The 21,221-nt window shown below is 38.5% G+C and overlaps 1 protein-coding gene across 1 annotated transcript in view; it reads right to left on the bottom strand.

The window, feature by feature from the left end:
- RELN (reelin) overlaps positions 1–21,221 on the bottom strand; it is a 524,459-nt gene that overhangs the window by 68,030 nt on the left and 435,208 nt on the right. The window contains exons 35-43 of the mRNA XM_078442541.1: positions 20,747–20,887; positions 20,464–20,641; positions 17,019–17,103; positions 15,997–16,179; positions 12,922–13,093; positions 12,718–12,820; positions 9,852–10,081; positions 3,504–3,724; positions 730–877 (exon numbers count right to left, since the gene is read on the bottom strand). Of these exons, the coding sequence (XP_078298667.1) occupies positions 730–877; positions 3,504–3,724; positions 9,852–10,081; positions 12,718–12,820; positions 12,922–13,093; positions 15,997–16,179; positions 17,019–17,103; positions 20,464–20,641; positions 20,747–20,887 (1,461 nt within the window). The remainder of the gene's footprint in view (positions 1–729; positions 878–3,503; positions 3,725–9,851; positions 10,082–12,717; positions 12,821–12,921; positions 13,094–15,996; positions 16,180–17,018; positions 17,104–20,463; positions 20,642–20,746; positions 20,888–21,221) is intronic.

The raw sequence follows: 21,221 nt of genomic DNA, 5'->3' as shown, positions 1-21,221 counted from the left end.
TTCTTTGTTCACTTGCAAAAAATAGGTCAGGGTTCCATTTTACACATGTTAAGTTGTCTTCTTTATTTTCCTGGCTAAGTTTTTGGCTCGTCAAGTGATCAAGGGATATACATCTTGACAGGACATAATCCTCTGAGCCAGTTTAAAATGTTTGTTTCTCAGTGGCTGTGCTCAAGTCAGAAAATGAGTACCTAGAAAGCAGGAGCAAATCATTGGAAAGAAAGGCTTACAAAGAATAAGGCTACACTTCAAATATTTTTTACTTAAACTGCTAATGGATATAAAATCAATTGTGAATAATTGGAGGATGCATGGTATTTCAGTTAAGCTTTTACTAAGCATGGTGTAGATAATTTTCCACGTAGTCCAAGTGCTGATGAAAAGTATTCTCTGGAAGGTGGATAAAAAAGACGCAACATTATTTTCTGGAAGTGAAAGGAAGTTAAACATTGTCATTTCCTAGTCACTGTCTTATGACCATCACTGTCTTGATATTAACTTTTGTCTGTTTAGCTATGTTTCATTTCTGATCTAGTTTATTTTGCAAAGCTCTCTGTTTTAGAATAGAAATTATGTACATCATGTCTTAATGGAGTCTTAGATAAGACAGCAGCTCAGCATGTCCCATGGATAGCCTTGCCCTTCACATGTCTGCTTCTTTCTGATGTACTTATGTTCTGTTACTGTCTATCACAATGTGGTTTCTCAATAGCATCCCAAAATGTTTACCTAGCATGTGATAAATCCAGATCTCGTGTTGTCAACATGCGCAAGCCATCTTCATTGAAAAAGAGGTTGTTTCCACTGGAAAGGATTCCACACTTCCGAGATGGCTTTCCACCACTCATTAATAAGAATCTATCAGATTCTAGCTGACCTGAAAAAAAAAAAGCGGTAAATGTGATTTACCTATGACAGCAAATATAGGCATATTCTTTTTTAAAGGACAAGGGCCTTATGTAGTTTTGAAATACAAAGTCATAAATATCGAAGTCATAGATTTTGGGATAAGAGGTCTCTTCAACAGTTTAGCTTGTGTGAATTGTTTAAACTTAGCTGGATAATTTAAGGGTCCACATGATAGAAAGGGGAAGAAGGCTTTTTCTGAGTATCTATGGTCTAGCCAAATGGGTCCTTCCTTTCTGCTCTTCTATGCTGCAGAAAATGACACTGGCTGGTCAGAGAGTGATTCCGGCCAAAAGTAAGAGCATAATGTAGCTTTTCCACTGGCTTGTTGATTGTATCTTTGCTACTCTGAGGACAGTATCAGGCAGGTGTTATAAAATATTTTTAAAAAACACAGTTTTGGGGCGCCTGGGTGGCTTGGTCGGTTAAGCGTCCAACTTCAGCTCAGGTCACGATCTCACGGTCGGTGGGTTCGAGCCCCGCGTCGGGCTCTGTGCTGACAGCTCAGAGCCTGGAGTCTGTTTCAGATTCTGTGTGTCCCTCTCTCTGTGACCCTCCCCCGTTCATGCTCTGTCTCTCTCTGTCTCAAAAATAAATAAACGTTAAAAAAAAAAAAATTAAAAAAACCAAAACAAAACAAAACAAAAAAACCACAGTTTTAATGGGAGACATTACAGAGTAATTTAATATTTTCTAAATACTGTCCTTATAAATCTCTTTGGATACTTACCTTAGATCTAGAGAATTTTTTGACTGTGGTAAAATGCACACAACACAAAATTTATCTTTTCCAATATTTTATTATTTAAAATTTTTTAATGTTTTTTTTGAGAGAGAGAGAGAGAGACAAAGCATGAGTGGGGAGGGGCAGAGAGAGAGAGAGAGAGAGAGACAGAGAGACAGAGACACAGAATCTGAAATAGGCTCCAGGCTCTGAGCTGTCAGCACAGAGACCAATGCAGGGCTTGAACTCACAGACCATGAGATCATGACCTTAACTGATTGAGCCACCCAGGCCCCTTATTATTATTAATTTTAATGTTTATTTATTTTTGAGAGAGAGAGAGAGAGAGACAGAGACAGAGACAGAGCATAAGTGGGGGAGGGGCAGAGAGAAAGGGAGACAGAATCCTAAGCAGGCTCCAGGCTCTGAGCTGTCAGCACAGAGCCTGATGCGGGGCTCAAACCCACAAATCATGAGATCATGACCTGAGCTTGAAGTTGGATACTTAACCCACTGAGATACCCAGGCTTCCCTCCAACATTTTAAAAGCAAACAACTCAGTGGCATTTAGTACATTCACATTCACATTGTGCAACCATCACCACCACCTAGCTCCAGAACTTTTTCATCACCCATAAAAAAAACCTTACACCCATTAAGCAGTCATTCCCCACCTCCCCTTCATCCAGCCCTTGCCAATCACTAATCTGCCTTTTGTCTCTATGGATTTGACTATCCTGGAGGTTTCACATTAATGAAGTCATATGATTTGTGGCCTTTTGTGTCTGACTTCTTTCATGTGGCATAATGTTTTCAAGGTTCATCCATGTTGTAGCATCCATCAGTGTTTCATTCCTTTTTATGGCTGCATCATACTTCATCGTATTGATATACCTAATATACCTAATATTAAAATGTACTTTAAAACCATAATTATAACAATTTTATAAGCAACTTGGGGAAAAGAAAAAAAAGCTTTTAATCTCACTACCCTAAAACACATAGCCATGACATTAGTTCAAGACGTTCTCTTAGAATATTTTTCCATTGTTTTATCAGAGTATATCTCCAATGGATATAATTAATTGTGAATAATTTCAATCGTTATATGAGTATAACATTATCATCATGTTATATCCTTTTTTTCTACGTTATAACATTACCATCATACATAATGACATTAGATTCTAGGTATAAAACCAAGGTACAGAAAGCAATGAGAGGCTGCTTATTGAGTTGATGACAAACAATGACAGGAATTTACATTTCTGGAAACTTGTTCCCTCTACCCAAGATTAACCCTCTAGAGACATTTTTTCTTCTTTTTCTTTTTTTTTTAAATATATAATTTATGGTCAAATTGGCTAACATACAGTGCGTAAAGTGTGCTCTTGGTTTTTGGGGTAGATTCTCGTGGTTCATCGCTTACATATAACATCTAGTGGGGAAACATTTTCTAAAATTATCATTAATCATAAATTACACGTGATAGAAAAAGTGGTGAAAATAGCTTTAGTTTTCTCAATCATGGTCTTGTTCATTCTCACTGACCATTGTTTCAAAAAAAGAACCTTATACAATTCAGAACTAACTTAAGGCATGGGTGGTCTCAATTGTAAGGATAAATAATGAAATATTAAAGTGGAACTTAATGATTACTTTTTTTGTTTTTAAGTAGGCTTCATGCCCAGTGTGGGGCCCAGTGCAGGGCTTGAACTCACAACCATGAGATCAAGACCTGAGCTGAGATCAAGAGTTGGATGCTTAACCCACTGAGCCACCCAGGTGCCTCAATGATCACTTCTTTTAATTACCTGCATTTAATATGTAAGTTCTTTTTCAAAGCTACATAGAACTTATTTTAAGTGATTACCTTCAAAATCATCTTTGAGAAAATCAGGATTTTTGGTGCTTATTTTACAAGTTGGACCTGAGTAGCCGGGATCACATATACACTTGGTTCCATTGATACAACTCCCATGTCCGTTACACATCTCTTCACATTGGGGACCAATATAGACATTGTCAATGGCCCATGTCACGGGCTGAGAGCCAGCAGGGTAAAATCCTTGGTACCATCTGAAACGCACAGATCTGGAAAAGAGGTACAAGTCTTTTAAAATGGAATGAACAGAACAATACGCTTTCAAAGTAAGTACATCTGATCAATGAGTAGTGGGCAGTTACCACCTCTGCACCACAATCAAGAAGTAGAAAAAACGAGTTGACATTTCAAGAACACAAACTCTATTCCTCAATCTCCAGGATTTTGCCAATTATGTTCCTATTTCCTGTAAGCCCTTCCCAATCCTATCACTGGGTCGAATTCCAACTGACCTTCTACCTTTTTCAATATTGACTTCTTTGGTGAAGCTGTCTCCACCCTATCTGTCTACACTCTGCATAACTAATTTTTTTTTAGTAAACTGAGGTAAAATTCACATAATATAAAAGTAACCATTAGCCATTTTAAGTGTATAACCTGGTGACAGCACATTCACAGTGTGAGCTAACCACCACCTTTATGGAGTTCCAAGATATTTTCATCACCCCAAAAGGAAACCCTATGCCTATTCGGTAGTAACTGTCCATACCACCCTACTCCCAGCTCCTGACAACCATTAATCTCCTTTTTCTCCATATGGATTTACCTATACTAGATATCTCACATAAATGAAATCATACAATATGTGACCTCTAGTGTCTGGCTTTGTTCTTATAGCATAATGTTTCTGAAGTTCACCCAGGTTGTAGCAAGTATCAGATTTCATTCCTTTTTATGGCTGAATAATATTCCATTGTATGGGTATACCAACTTTCTTTGTCCATTCATCAGCTGATGGACATCTGTTTGTTTCTACTTTTTGGCTATTGTGAACTGTGCTTCTATGAACATTTGTGTACAAGCATTTGCTCGAATACCTATTTTCAATTCTTTTGGGTAGAATGATAGAATTGCTGGGTCATATGGGAAATAACTAGTCCTTTACTTTCTCTCTCTGCCATATTTTTGACAGAATTTCCATTATTATAGCTATCCCAGCTGGAGATATTTAAAAGTGTACCTATTTCCCCTATTAATTTTGAGCTCCTAGAGGCCAATGCCTATGCCTCTTTCTTCTTTGACTCTTTTGTGGTGCCCAGTACAGTGTTTCATATACACTATATGTTGTTTGTCATTTGTTGTGAAGAGCCTCAAGAGCCAGACTGAGGTTTTTGGATTTTATCCTATTGGTAACAGAGAACTGCATAAGATTATTTAATTTAATTTTTAATTTTTTAAATGTTTATTTTTGAGAAAGAGAGACAGAGTGCGAGCAGGGGAGGGGCAGGGAGAGAGGGAGACACAGAATCTGAAGCAGTCTCCAGGCTCTGAGCTGTCAGCACAGCTGATGTGGGGCTTGAACTCACAAACTGTGAGATCACGACCTGAGCTACAGTTGGATGCTTAACCGACTGAGCCACCCAGGTGCCCCGCACAAGATTATTTTAAAGAGAGGAGTGACAAAATCAAATTTGTTTGGTTAGATGCCTCTTATTTCTTAATTACTTTTTTAATTATTATTTTAAAGATTTTCTTTTTTATTTTTTTAAATGTTTATTTATATATTAAAAAATTTTATTTATTTATTTTTTTTATTTTTTGAGAGAGAGACAGAGTGTGAGTGGGGAAGGGGCAGAGAGAGAGAGAGGGAGAAACAGAACCCGAAGTAGGCTCCAGGCTCTGAGCTGTCAACACAGAGCCTGATGTGGGTCTCGAATCCACAAGCTGTAAGATCATGACCTGAGCCGAAGTCAGACGCTCAACTGACTAAGCCACCCAGGCACCCCTTTATTTATTTTTGAGAGAGAGAGTGAGCAGAGGAGCAGAGAGAGAGAGAGAATGAACAGGGTAGGGGCAGAGAGAGAGGGACAGAGGATTCAAAGCAGGCTCTCTGCTGACCGCAGAAAGCCCAATGTGGGCCTGAACTCACAAACCTTGAGATCATGACCTGAGCTGAAGTCAGATGCTTAACCAACTGAGCCACCCAGGTGCCCCATCTTAATTTCTTTTTAAATCAAAGATAATTTTCTCTTTTATTTGTAAGTAAATTGTGCTATCACATTGTTGATGATAAGTTAGCTTCTTGGAAATAACCTACAGATTTAGGTAGCAGTCAAGAAATAGTTTAGTATTTTATTATACACAAAACTCAGTTCAAAGAAGACGGGTTTACACAAAACTCAGTTCAAAGAAGACGGGTTTATTTTTGAGGACATGGCTATAGACATGGCATACACACTCATTTTTGTGCCCTGTGAATCTGTCCCATTTCCAGTTATCATAGAAACCAAATTCAGAATTAAATAAGGAGAAACAGAAATTAGAAGTCAATTTTAGAAGTATTTATAAGGCTTCTAAAGTTTAGTAGATAGTAAAGCAGATGGAGTCAAGTTCCCACATATAATTTTAACCCTAATTTCATTGTTTATATCAAGACTCCCACTATATGGAGCTGCTCCCAAAATGCCAGTTCATAATTACATTTTATTTTAAAATACTTGTCAGAGTTTAGTCTTGGCAAGAAGCACTTTCTACCCTTTGAACTTTCAGACTGCTGAGCTGAGGGAAATGGCTAGAGTTTTCCTTTGAACAAAAGCCTACATGGATTTTTTTGAACTTCTTATTTATTCAAATGTTCTGAATACAAATGAACCACCTTGGTTGGATATTTATTATTGTTCACCTGCCTTGACACGGAAACTGCAAGCACTATGATAAATGGGCTGAAGGGTCTGGTTCCACTGTGGTTCCCTTCTGCTGAAATCTTATTTTGAAAATTTCTCACTGCCACCCTCCCTGATGAATGTCAGCGTCTGTTCTCCCAAGCCAGCGGTATTCAAAAGGACCTGTTTTTTAAACGTAAACTTAAAATTGCAAGCACACAACAGTGCTTTCATTAAACGGGGGTTTTGGTTGACTCATTATGAAAGTGTGTAAAGCAAAAGCAATTAGGAAGTTTTAACCACAAAAAGACTCTAGACAAAAAGGACACAAAGGTGATGTGAATAAAACTCGATGAAAGCTCAATACTTCATGCTTCAAATGTGAACGGACTGTATGTGGAGGCAAAAATGGTCATTTCTGCACCTGAAAACATTTCATATACTTTTTGGGTACCTGGTGCCTAGTAAGGTGCACGGAAAGGGGTCATTTAAATATGGGTTATAAATATATATTTTAGCATCTAGCTTGTGCTGTCACTATGTACCATGTTGAATACAAACCAAGGAATGGTTCACTGAGTTGGAGAAAATTTAACTTTTGCCTTCCAGCAATTCATGCCTGTGTGGGTTTTAAGAAGAGTGCTAATTCTTTTACTGAAACATGGACTAGACAACACTATTAAGGCAAAATCTTCTCTTTGCAAGAAATGGTTGAAGGCAATTTGAAAGGTAGGTTTAAACCATTCTGAGAGTGGGCATGCCTCTTCAACAGATATACTTTTTTTTTATGGAAATAAAAATGGCACGGAGTACAAATAGCATGATGGTCTAAGTTCTGTACCTTTAACATTGGAGGAGGTATATTTTAAACTGACACCCCAAACCAATAGGTGAAAATATATACATTTCTCTTGTTCAAATTATATTGCCTTGTAATTTCTCTTGCTCAGATTTCCAAATCGTATTTCCCTATGCATCAACACAGCCCAATGGACATTACCAATGGTAAGTTTGGTGATTTCCATGACACTGGAGCACTGTCCTGTGACTTTACTGCATACTTCTTTAAAGGGGATTATTTCCATGTGGGAACTTGCTGAAACAAGTCTCAGTTGTTAAAAAAATTTAGCTCACAGCCTACAACTTATCTTTAGGGTTGTTTCCTAGTTAATCCAATTCTTAGCTGAGAACAGGAGGAAATTAGAGGTCCATTAATGAGAAAGCCTGGTGGGGTGCGTGATTGGCTCAGTTGGTTAAGCGTCCAACTCTTGATTTTGGCTCAGGTCATGATCTCACAGTTTGTAAGTTTGAGCCCCACATAGGGCTCCATGCTGTCAGTGAGGAGATTCTCATGGCATTTTCTCTCTTCCTTCTCTCTCTGCCCCTTCTCCACCTGTGTACATGTGCGCGCTCTCTCTCTCAAAATAACGAACTTAAAAAAAAGAGAGAGAGAGAGAGAGAGAGAAAGCTTGGGGCTGTCAACAATACCATAATGGTTAAGGTTTTGGTCATAGGTGTCTGTGTGATTGGCCAGTAGGCCTTTTCCCTGCCTATGCTAACTACATGGAGTTTTGACAGCTAGGCTTCTGTTCATTGCTTAGGTTTCTGGCTGTAGATGAGTGACTCAGATTTTCTTTTCCAGAAATATGGAATTAAGAGTTCCAGCACATGAGAACTATGATTTGCTGAGTGAGAGTAAAGTCAGCATGATAAAAATGGGGGTCACACACTCCTTTTGCTGAGGTCCTCACACTTTCTAGGTGGGGTCCATGCAACCTCCCCAGTATGCTTCCAGTAAGCTCTTCTACTTTTTGGTAAGCCTCTTTATATTTCCTGCAACATATAATCTTAAATAATACAACTGATTTTGGCTGAAAAGTTTTTCCTGAGCTATTTCTCCCTGCCCTATTCTTCTACACACAATCCTCCCACCGTCCACGATGGCAGCTTTCTGGTTGTGCTGGCCGAACTGTTAGCCCTATCTTCTTGAGGACATTTTGCTTAGTAATGCTTTTTTTTTTTTTTTTTTTTTTTTAAACAGTTGGGATTTTCCATTGGGATAATATCCTGGTGTAATAGCAAGAATTACCAAATGATGTACTTGAAAGCACAAAATATTCAAGTCCTTAGCAGTCAAATTATAAAAATTATGCTGATGATATGATGAGAAGCAAATGGATTTATGTTCAAAGAGAATGCAGACATGTGAAAATTCACTTTCACCCTTTTGGAAAAGTACTAGGTATTAGTAGTTTTGCTTGAAGACCCAAGCCTTCTAATTACGCTGAGTTTCACATTGGGAATGTAAATCTATTTCCATCTTGAAAGTATATTACTACTTTCTTCTTTTCTTGACATCCCCTGAAAGAATGAGTTCTTTCTTCTGAGAGAAAAGACAAATTCTGAGGCAGCCTGCTTTGTTGACTTCCTCTCTTTGTTCACTTGTATTATTAGTTTTATATTTTGAACCATACTTTTCATTTCATTTCTATTAGAATTGAAGTCCTTTATCTCCAAATAGCTTTCAACAGAAGAGTCAAATATATGTAACAAGAATGCTGAGAGAGGTTGAAAAAGCAGAAATGCCTGGGGTGGGGGGTGGGGGAGAGAGTGGAGCAATTTTTTTTTTAATGAGACATCTAGATTTTCTGTGGGGTTCCATCCTCCAGCTGTGCCCTTTCCCTACACAAGGGACACAGGTAGATGTCTGAAAGTCATAAAATTCTTTTTTTTTAAACGTTTATTAAAATTTGTGAGAGAGAGACAGAGAGAGACAGAGCACAAGCTGGGCATGGGCACAGAGGGAAGGAGACACAGAATCCAAAGCAGGCTCAGCTGTTGGCACAGAGCCTGATGCGGGGCTTGAACTCGTGAACTGTGAAATGATGACCTGAGTTGAAGTCAGACGCTTAACTGACTGAGCCATACTGGCGTCCTGAAAGTCATAAAATTCTAACTGCATTTATATTGGGAGGTGGGGCAGGAGGGGGGAGAATTACATTAGGAGAGAATCGTATTTCTGTTGCTTCTTAAGTGATCTAATAAAGACCCATGGGGATACAAACCACTACAGGGTGGAGTCCATGGAGCGCTCTTTTTTTTTTTTTTTTTTAACGTTTATTTATTTTTGAGACAGAGAGAGACAGAGCATGAACAGGGGAGGGGCAGAGAGAGAGGGAGACACAGAATCTGAAACAGGCTCCAGGCTCTGAGCTGTCAGCACAGAGCCCGACGCGGGGCTCGAACTCACGGACCGCGAGATCGTGACCTGAGCCGAAGTCGGCCGCTTAACCGACTGAGCCACCCAGGCGCCCCATGGAGCGCTCTTTTAAATCTATCCTCAAACTATAAGTGAGTAGTGTCAGCTCAGTGTCCTATGTTTTGAACATCCAGTGATCTGCTGAAGCGGAGAATGAGGAAGAAATGTAAGCTGGAAGATGCCCCTGATGAAGTGGCAAGTCAAGGATGACATCAGCGAGAAAACCGTCCAATGAGAAAAGTGCAGTGTCCTCACCCACAAAGGTGCAGCTTCCCGAAGTGCACGACCTCCCTCCTCCAGCCCTGGGTGGTCCCTGCGTAGTAGGTGCTGCTCGGGTGGTGCTCGGTGGAGCACAGGGAGCTGACGTGGCTGCTGCTGTGGTAGCACAGGGGGAGTAGCAGGTGCCAGGTCGCCCCAAAGTCCCTTGAAAATTCCAGTCTGACCGGATCAGCAGATGAGCTATCAGTGGAGCAGCCAACATTGATCTTGGGGAAGAAGGAAAAAAATCATACAAATTACTTCGGAGCAACAAGCCTTGAAATGATTCACCACTTCATTATTTTCTCGAGAGTCCATTTTCCTGGGAACTGTCTTGCTGAAATATTTAACACTCTAAAATTCTGTTTTGCCTAACTGAGTAATATCATATATTACCTTCAAATAATAATTTTTCCATAAAGAACCTCAAAGGACCTCATAAAAATTTTATTTTCCCTCATTTTATAAAAAGCTAGGAAGTGGGGAAGGCAGAGTCTGGCAAAGAGTCCAAATTTTACCTCTGGCCTACTTTCATAGCCAAGCCAAGCAAGTCATAATGAAAAGACCATTTCCTTATTTCTAACCACTAGCTGTTTGTTTATTTTTTTTTTCAGTCTGCTAAATAGGAAGAGCTTCTTTTTAAAAAAAAATTTTTTTTTAATGTTTATTTATTTTTGACAGAGAGAGACAGAGCATGAGCAGGGGACGGGCAGAGAGAGAGGGAGACACAGAATCCGAAGCAGGCTCCAGGCTCTGCGCTGTCAGCACAGAGCCTGACGTGGGGCTTGAACTCACAAACTGCGAGATCATGACCCGAGCTGAAGTCGGACGCTCAACCGACTGAGCCATCCAGGAGACCTGGAAGAGCTTCTGTTTTCCTTCTTGTGACACCTTACAAATAACCCCCCAAGTTTTGCATGTGAAGAAACTTTAATATGTATTCAATATTAAAACAAAACAAAATATAATTACTGTCACCATTTCCCTGGCACAGGGAGAGTGTTTCTCAGAAAGATCCTCTTAATCATTAGGTAAATAACCACTTCATTCCTTTTTCCATGCTTTCAAGTAAATAAACTAAAACTTAATTAAATAAATGCATATAATTCTTTCTATGAAATTTTCCCCTCTTGCAATTGAGATTAATATTTTCTTGCTGTTGTAGCAACTGGATATATTTATAATTTTTGTTGTTGAGCTTACTCCTTGTGCCTTTTGATGAGTAAACTATCAACATTTGATAAACTTTTCAACTACAGGCATTTGTTTCTACCTAGATCCTTTTGATAACAGAACAGGGCCGCAGGCACTACTTTTTATTAACATTTAAGCATCAATTTAGAAAATATAATAGTTATTTAAGTAACTTAAAATAGCATTAGAAAATAAAACAAAGTTTAAAATAGATACAGAATAATTTCTCCACGAAGGCATCATTTGGTCTCTGAACTTTTGAGAGGCAAAAGAGAAGTCTAATTTAGAGGCTACAGATAGTTAATCTAAAACAAATATTCAATGGGAATGCAAGCTAGTGCAGCCACTCTGGAAAACAGTATGGAGTTTCCTCAAAAAACTAAACATAGAACTACCCTACGACCCAGCGATTGCACTACTAGGCATTTATCTATGGGATACAGCTGTGCTGTTTCCAAGGGACACATGCACCCCCATGTTTATAGTAGCACTATCAACAATAGCCAAAGTATGGAAAGAGCCCCAATGTCCATCGATGGATGAATGGATAAAGAAGATGTGGTATATATATACAATGGAGTATTACTCGGCAATCAAAAAGAATGAATCTGGCCATTTGCAACTATGTGGATGGAACTGGAGGGTGTTATGCTAAGTGAAATGAGTCAGTCAGAGAAAGACAAAAATCATATGACTTCACTCATGTGAGGACTTTAAGAGGCAAAACAGATGAACATAAGGGAAGGGAAACAAAAATAATATAAAAACAGGGAGGGGGACAAAACAGAAGAGACTCATACATATGGAGAGCAAACTGAGGGTTACTGGAGGGGCTGTGGGAGGGGGGATGGACTAAAGGGGTAAGAGGCACTAAGGAATCTACTCCTGAAATCATTGGTGCACTATATGCTAATTTGGATGTAAATTTAAAAAAATAAAAAATAAAATTAAAAATATAAAAAAATTTAAAGACCCATATGAAAATAAATAAAAAATAAAACAAATATTCACAATTTTGTTGATGCAATTAGGCACTATTTTATGCCTTCCCAAAGGTTGATATAGACCTCAGCTATGAAACAAGCACCTCTGAAAGTTAATGATATTGAATGCTGGCACAGCACACCCTTGCTTCTGCTGATTTTATCTAAGTCTTCAAAACACATAAAAGTTTTCTTTTATACATTATTAATTTGCTCTCCTCAAAATTATAAGGGGTCCATGAATATTAATGAAATACACAAAAATTATAAAAATAGTGTGGTGTTAAAATTCACGGCACCATGATACACATCATAGAAATGTGCTGGCAGGGTATAATGGTCATTATGTTGACTGGGTCTTAAATGCATAAAAACCGTGAAAACAATAACACAAGATTAGCATGGCTCTTTTCATTTTTAAAATGTTTAAAATAATTTATTTCAACAACTTCCCATTGTAGTAGGTGGGAGACTATGTAATACATAAAGGACAAAAATTCAGAAGTAAGCCTTAGTAGGACAATTGGTTCTGCTAATAAAAATGAATTGTGATGTAAAACCATTTTTGGTCCTTGCATAAAAATGGGAAGTTATAATGCATGAAATTATCTGAGATTTTCCTTCGCTTTCCTGGCTTTTGTTCAAGATACAACTGAAAGCATTTCTGATAGAACAGAGTCAAGTACCTCAAACTGGATGATGGTGTTCTCATTCACATCCAGGTCACGAGTGGTAATGGAATGCTCACCAACTTCATTTGAAACAAATACCATAGCTGAATCTTCCTCACTGTTATATAAGAAAACAACCAGAAATCCATTAGGGCAAAAGTTCATCATGATTTGTGTACAGCAGTGGTTTTATTTTTAGCATCTCAATTAAAGACTTACGGTGCTCCTTTTGAAGAATATGGGCAATAAAGACCAATGTTACCACCAGGATAGAAAAACCAATTGTCTTCTCTGGGTCCAAAGTCAAATGTATCCAGAAGCATCAGAGGGTTGTTTAGATTATTCCCATCAATAATGAAGTCGTCAACAATCCAGATTTCTTCTTTTTTACCTAAGGCATTTTTGGGTTAAAAAAAGGTTTTCCAATGGTACAAATCAGAGACATATTTTTGCTCAAGGGAAGAAAGTAAAGAAGGCAATCAGTGACAACAGGTTAGATATAGGCCTTCCAGAAAAAGAAACAGAAACTATATAACAGTGTATCTACAGTGGTTCAAGTAGGAGAAAAAATTAAGTTTTCAATCATATTAAATTGACATAGCATGGAACAGCCTCACTGATTTCAGGAAGCTGAGACAAACAGTTTGTGAAAGTGCGTTGCCTTCCAGTTACAGTGGTGCTAACAACCCCCCCCGCCCAACCCCCAAGAATGGGATTTGAGTTATGTTTTCACGGTTTAGTGGAATCTGTAAGATATCTAAATCTGTGAAGATGGGCGATCAAGTCTGTGGATTGTAAACTGAGGTACACTAGTCTATCCAAGGAGAAACTCATGATCTTTTATTTTATTTATTTATTTATTTTATTTTATTTTTTAAATGTTTACTTATTTCTGAGATAGAGAGTGCCAACAGGGAGGGGCAGAGAGAGGCAGAGAGAGAGAATCCCAAGTAGGCTCTGCTCTGACAGCAGTGAGCCCGATGTGGGGCTCGAACTCATGAACTGTGAGATCATGACCTGAGCCAAAGTCGGTCGCTCAACTGACTGAGCCACTCAAGTGCCCCAACTAATGAGCTTTTAGAGTCAACCCATGACTTAGCATCACGCTTTGGTCAGGTCAAAGGACTGTGGTCACTAAAACATTGTCCTAATGCATAATTTTATTTAATTGTTAAAAACTACACAGAAGAGGGGCGCCTATGTGGCTCAGCTGGTTGATTGTCTGTCTTTTGATTTTGGCTCAGGTCATGATCCCAGAGTTGTGGGATCGAGCTCCATGATGGGCTCTGCGCTGCAGAGCGTAGAGCCTGCTTGAGATTCCCTCTCTCCTTCCAACCCTCTCCCGTGCGCTCTCTCTCAAATAAAAATTAAAAAAAAAAAAACTACAAAGAAGAAAATACCCTGTGTTATATACATTTTTTTTCTTAACACTTTTCAAAAGTTTTATGTTTATTTGAAGCGACATGGGAATGTACAGAAAACCAGTAAAATCACTACTTAGGCTGTCACAGAATTTGATTCAGCAGCATAGGCTGGGTGTTTAAAGATATTACTGAGTAGATAAGAAGGGCAAACCCAGGCTGCTTTTGCAAAGCACTGTTTGGACTGAAGGAAACAAGGAGATAAGACCATGCCAACCAGAAACATCAGGATTCCCCAAGGTTGCTTCCTCACTGATTTTTACTTTTACTACAGTTCTTAAAAATAAAATAAAATAAAATAAAATAAAATAAAATAAAATAAAAGCATCTAGAGGGGCACCTTGGTGGCTCAGTCAATTAAGTGTCCGATTTCGGCTCAGGTCATGATCTCACAGTTCATGAGTTTGAGTCCGGCATCGGGCTCTCTGCCGACAGCTCAGAGCCTGGAGCCTGCTTCAGATTCTGTGTCCCCCTCTCTCTCTGTCCTTCCCTGGCTCATGCTCTGTCTCCCTCTGTCTCTCAAAAATAAATAAAAAGTTTAAAAAATCCATAAAAACAAAGAATCTAGAAATAGGAGCCTGTAGTTTTAAATGAAGTCACATGCGTCTCTCTAAATCTATCACTGTTCTAATTCAAGTAGTCTTCTCTTTTCTTGTTTTGGAAGCATTTGGTGAAAACAGTGAAGAAAAATCAGGTAATGAGAGACTTAAATACAGAGAACAAACTGAAGGTTGCTGGAGGGGCAGGTTGGGGGGGGGTGGCTTAAATGGGTGACAAGCATTAAGGAAGGCACTTTTCAGGATGAGCAGTGGGTGTCACACTTAAGAGATGAATCACTGGGTTCTATTCCTGAAGCCAAGACTACACTGTATGTTAACTAACTTGAAAATAAATTTAAAAAATAAAAATAATAATCAGGTAAGCATTTTAATCATACCGTGAAGACAATGATCCTTTGGACTGTGAAACTCCCACATTTTTTTCTTTTTCTTTTCTCTTTCTTTCTTTCTTCTCTTCTTTCTTTCTTTCTTTCTTTCTTTCTTTCTTTCTTCTCTTCTTTCTTTCTTTCTTTCTTTCCACTTTTATTTGGTGATTTTAAAAGATTATTTTTACTGTTCATAAGTTACATTTTTCTTTGGTTTATGAGTTATAAAGTAAATATTCAGGTTAAATTTTAGAGACAGCAGTACAGTTTTCTTATCCATTTCTGTGTTACCTTTGCAAAGAATCTGCTTAATGTGATATCTCCATGCTTACTCAGGCCATTAAATGCATGATTTGGTAGAGTCTGGTCCTTTATAATCAGCAGTTAATAGAAATATTGGAAGCAATAAAACATTACAAATTTGTAAAATCATTTTCTGTAACCATTTGAAAATGCTATTAAATTATACATTCGCTTTAACTTATCACGGAAGCGAGTGTATGTGATAAGAATATTTTATCTAAGCCACTATCTGCTTGGTGTAAGTCCCTCTGTTTTTGTCATGGTATTTTGCTACAATGTTGTTCTATCTCACTACTGAAATGCCACATTCAGAAGAACTATGTATTCCTAAATGAATTTAGCAAGAATGTAGTTATAGTTGATGAGTGGCTAATGATAATGCTGAATTATTTTTTAAAAACCTTAGCTCTGTAAGAGGCTTTTGCTATATTTACATTAGCAAGAGAACTTATGAGTCAAGTACAAAGAGGTGATAAAGATATATAAAGTTAAATATACATTGAGACTCCTCAAAAGGGAAGCATGCAAAATGTGTGTTATGGACAACTAAACCACTCAGTTGACAAACACTCCCTCCACATCTTAGAAACACACGTTAAAAGGTCACAGTCAGTTTTGATCATAGGAGAACATGGGCATTCTTACCATTATTATAAGGCTGCCAGAGTCTGAATCTTGTAGCGTTGGTTTGGGCAGTATATGGCAAGGGGACATTAATGAAAAGTATGTTTGTTGTTTGAGGGAAGTAAAATTCATCCATTAGGAGCCAAGTGATTCCCCCATTGATGGAGAATTGTAATAGAATAGAGTGAGACCTCTCTGGGGTACCTAAAAAGAAGATACCACAGGCATAAAACATATTGTGATAAAAATGGGGAAGTGGTATGTTCTAAGAGACTATTCTTCGGGCACTGATGCATAAGCTGACCTGTATTTGCATAGAGGCTTTATAGTCCAAATGCTTGGGAGGCAGCTTAAAGCTATGACAGGTGGGGCTTTCTGTATGAATGTACCTCAAAATGCACACCAGATCTTAGATTTTCACATGACAGTATCTCTCTCTTTCTCAGATATGAACACATATCTCTCTATATTTCAGTTAGGAAATATTACATCAGAAAATTTTGATTCTACAGGCATCGCAATTTTACAAAAGGTCAAACGTTTAAATCTTAGGATACAAGCAAAAATCAACTTGAAAGTTTATTATATCCAAATGGCATTATTTGTCGAGAAAATGGTTTAGTTAATATGAAAGGTGATAGTGGCAAAGAGCTGTCTCTTTTGGGTTCACATCTGTCAAAGAAAATCCAAAATTTCCATAAGTTAAAATTTTAAAACATAAAATTCTTACACCTAGGAAGTGGTGGTGGAAAAAAGACTCAGGGACATGATGATAAATTTACCGTAGAACTAGCATGATTACTTACTACACCTATATGAAATTATTGCAAAATCAGTAGTTACCTAACCCTTATATTAAGACGAACTTAGATTATAGAAGCACATTTGTGAATGTTTATTTACTCAAATTTATGTTAGTTCTTCTATGTAAGAGAATCTATGGGCCTCAAATCCATTTTTTCTTTGTGGGGGAGTAATTGTGCAAGGTAAGAGGGAGTTCTTCTGAAGGGAAATAATGAATTCTACCCATAGAAATAGCTTACCTTTTGCTATAAATCTAAGTGAAAACTGGACATACATAGTATTGGTACAGTCGAGATCTCTTGAAATAAACATCCTCAGTCCTTCCTGAAAACAACAACATATACGTTAAGCAACTTTATTTCATCTGCAAAATTATTTTCTTTTGACTTTTAAACACTTAACTTGTATTAACTAAGTAATAGATACATATAAGTAATGATCAAGAAGGAATGTTTGGTCCAGTTCAAAAGGAAAAATTGATGATTTTCCCTTTCTTGAGGCTCTCATGTCCTATGATTGCATAACACAATTTCATTGTCTCAACTCGAAACCACGCTTTGCTGTGACTTTTATGAAAAGCAGTGCAAAAATGATAGCATTATATAACTACAGGCCTTTTTAAAAAAGTTGCCTCCTTTGACCACAGCATGCCATGAGAGGAGTAATGAGGAATCAGACGGAAATTCTCTGCCAAGTGAGCCTGCTGGAAGTTGGGAATTAATAGGTAACTTTTACAGTGTTCCAAGGAGTCTCAGGAACTTACTACTCCTTTGTGCATGCTGACAGCCCTGGGAGGCTCTCATTCAGGCTGACACAACACCCTCCAGTTGGTCAAGTTAAATAAGGCATAACTAAGCAAGTCCCCATGCTTCGGCTGTAACTGTTCATGCAGAGAAGCCAAAGAAGAAAGAAAGCGATCACATTAGCTTTGGTAATTTTTTCTGCTAATTAACTATTTCTGGTTGCCTGGGATTGACAGCTCTGTAGCTTGTTTTCTCCGTGTGTTTAAAGCACTGCAGTGACAGCCAGGAAAATAGAATTTCTCTATGCACATGTCCTAAGGTACAAATAGGCATTACTATTTAGTTTCTTACTTAGCTATGACTTCTGAATGAAGTGACTCTTTGGCGACATAGGGCTATGTGATACTGAATGGACACTGGATTTCTTAATTATCAACTAACAAACACCCAATGCAATTTTAGCTAGAGAAAGTAAACTCTTCCTCTTTTTCTTAATATTTACTAGAAAGCACAATGCTCAACAACTGAAAAATTTTAAATAGAACTAATTTTGTCATGGCAACCATATTACTGAATGTCTATAACATGCTGGGTTCTAAAATAGACACTTCTTTAAAACACATAAACTTGTAAGGGCAAGAAATTATTATCTTTCTGATGCACAGAAGGAAACTGGTACTCGGAGAAAGTAACTTGCTCAAGATTGTACAGTTTAAAAGCAGTAGTGGTAGAATTCAAACCCAGATATGTCAGACTATGAAACTTATCTTCCACCCTTTATGGGACACCAGTGTTTGGTTTATTAAATCATCTTTGGCTGTGGGGAGAAGAAAGCCAGATAATGCTAAATTTAGAATTTGAGAATGATTTAATACTGTAATGAAAAAGTAACCGCACGCATATGTATCCCTGAACTTTATAACGCATAGATTCAAGCTTCTAGGATTGAAGGTTGCATTTGAAAATCCTTCTATTCCCAATCTTTGTTTTTCTTTTATCCTAATAACTCACTGCCCTGATCAGTCTGTGGCATCTAATCAATGCCTATTCTTCATGTCTCACTGTCTCTCCTCCCTCCCTCATACTCTGATAAGCACAAAGCCTTGAAGGGTCCTACAGCTTGGTGCCATGTAGAGGTGGAGGTTATGAGGAATGGTGACTTCTTCAACTTGCCATGAAAACTACTGAGGTGGGTAGTTAATAGATCCAGCTAATAAAGATCCCTTACTAACAGTAAGTTAGAAGAATATGATGACTCTGCCCCCTTGATTATGGAATTTAAGGATAAAGTGGTTCCCGTGGGCAAATATAGATCAGCCATAAAATGACCATTTCACGTTGCATCTTGTAGGAAAGACTGTGTAGAAAGTGGGCATGACCTACATGAAAGTATGTTTCACGTTTGCAGTATCAGCTTATAGTTCGGCCCTTGATATTAATTACATGATGGAACTTGTAGGCCCTGCTCCTGTGTATATTCTAGCTCCCATAGATAGGTTTCTTTTCTCATCCTTTTTCTGGACTCATTAATCCATTTGGGCTAAATGTGGGAGTTCTTTGGTATCCAACAAGCTATTTGAATAGCTGATAGTGCTCCTGAATCTATAAACATTAAAGAGGGACTATCATTTCCTTTTTTACGAAAGAATGCCTTTCTAGGTCAAACTGCAGGCTACTGAATGGCACATGCTGAGCCCTCTCTCCATCTTGCAGGGCTGATAGATAATATGTCTAACACGTATAATGCTTGGCTGCTCTTGCATTTGGATGGCTAAAGGGAAAATAGAAAACACTGTGTGTCTTCCTCCTTTATAGGATCTAGGGACCAGGTTAATTCCATTACTTAAAAATTTATCAGGTAAAGATATTTAAATCATGAAAAGTCTCAGGGCTTCCACTTTTTTGGTCTTGTCCCTGTTGCAAACAGATGGGAAATGAGCCAGTGGTCATGAGAGCTAATGCCTCAGACAAGACTGAAAACACACAAACATGCACGCACACACACACACACACACACACACACACAGAAAAACCAGTAGTTTCCATCCTGAAGGGTCCCACCTCCATTTCTTTGGCCTCTCATAGCTCTTAGGGACTTATAAATCTCTCAAACCCCTAAGGGTTTTTTCTCTCTCATCCAAGCTTGAAAAGAGTTTGGGATTCAAACAAGGGTGATAAGCAGTATCTAACAGCTATAATTGAAAAAGTTCCAGAGTGTCCAATTTTCTAAGTATTAGGTGTTCATCATTAGGGTTGTACAGAAACCCATGCAGATTATTGTTAAAGATTTCATTTGCACATCTAGATCAGCTGATTTCCCCATGCTGGGAGATGCAATAAAGCATATATTCACACAGGAAGATGTGCCAACCGGTACAGTGCTTCACATAATTGCTTAACGTCTCTCTCACCAGACATCTAGGTTGAAATACAAAAACATACTAACGGTGTCCGAGAATGCTAGGTCACTTGACTCACAAGTTTGGCTTTCTTGAAGTCATGAAAGGGCTCCATTAACAGGAGGAAAAGGGGGGAAAAAGAAAGGAAATGGCAAAGACCTTTTATAAAATCAGTTTCTACAATTCTGCAAGTTATATATTCAATACCACATAAACTGCTACATTCTAGAAGTCAAGATTCTAGAAACTGCATATGCATAATTTGTGTGTGTGTGTGTGTGTGTGTGTGTGTGTGTGTGTGTGTATAATTCCAGCAGAAAGTAACAGAGGTCTGATTATCAAAGTAGAGGAAAGATTTTATGCCTAATTAATCCTAAAGAATGATTGTGCTGAACAGAGGAGGAAACATGGTCCGGGCTAGAAGACAACAGCTAGGTGTAAAATTATGCATCATCTGAGAAGATTCAGGAACGCATTTGTGTGGAGCAGTGTGTGAGGAAGGAATTCTGGTAGCAGTGTAGAGGAGCAGAATCTTATCTAACCCCTTTAAAGATGAGTGATGTTCCAGATTTGATGGTTTCGCCATTCAGATTCCCCCTCTCCGCACCATACACTTCAGGCCAAAGGTCGGGATGTAGGTTTCCGTTGAAATCATCCTTAAGAATTGAGGGCAGGGGGACCATGGGCACACAGTAGGCTCCCCCAAAGCCCCGGTCACACCTAAGAAAAAAAAGGAGTGGTGGAAAGGCATTCTTTGTCATGAGTTCAAAAGCCATTTTTATTTTTGCAGGGTAAAGAAAGAAAGTGCCAGTTTTATTGACTTACACACAGCGTCCAGCATCGCAAATCCCTCTTCCTGAGCACATCCAGGGGCACCCTGAAGCCAGCACAACATTGTCAATAGCCCAGGAGTCCGCCCCCATGGTGTAGTTGGACTGAATCCACCTGAACCGGGTCCTGGGAGATCTAACCAAAGAAAACACACTTGGTTCGACAAGCAACCCTGACAGTAGGAGAACATTTATTTTAACTCTCCTTTCACTTTGAAGAGCCCTCCTCCCCATTCCAATTTCCTTTACTTCGAAACACTCCCTTCTCATACCAAGTACTGGGTGCCCTTGCCTGCTGAACCCACCAGCAAGACAGTAGAAGAAAACGTGTTTTTTAAATATTTCACCCTTTCTTCCATGCAAGTGTCTCTGAATGCACCTGGGACGGGAAAGTTATTTCAAACTATCGATTTATTCTGTGGTCGAACGGCGTGTCCGATTTTGATTTTTGCTTTCAGGCATTTACTGTC

This window comes from Panthera onca, chromosome A2 (assembly GCF_046562875.1).
Source record: "Panthera onca isolate mPanOnc1 chromosome A2, mPanOnc1 haplotype 2, whole genome shotgun sequence".
Classification (NCBI taxonomy): domain Eukaryota; kingdom Metazoa; phylum Chordata; class Mammalia; order Carnivora; family Felidae; genus Panthera; species Panthera onca.
This window is presented reverse-complemented; position numbering and strand designations above follow the sequence as displayed.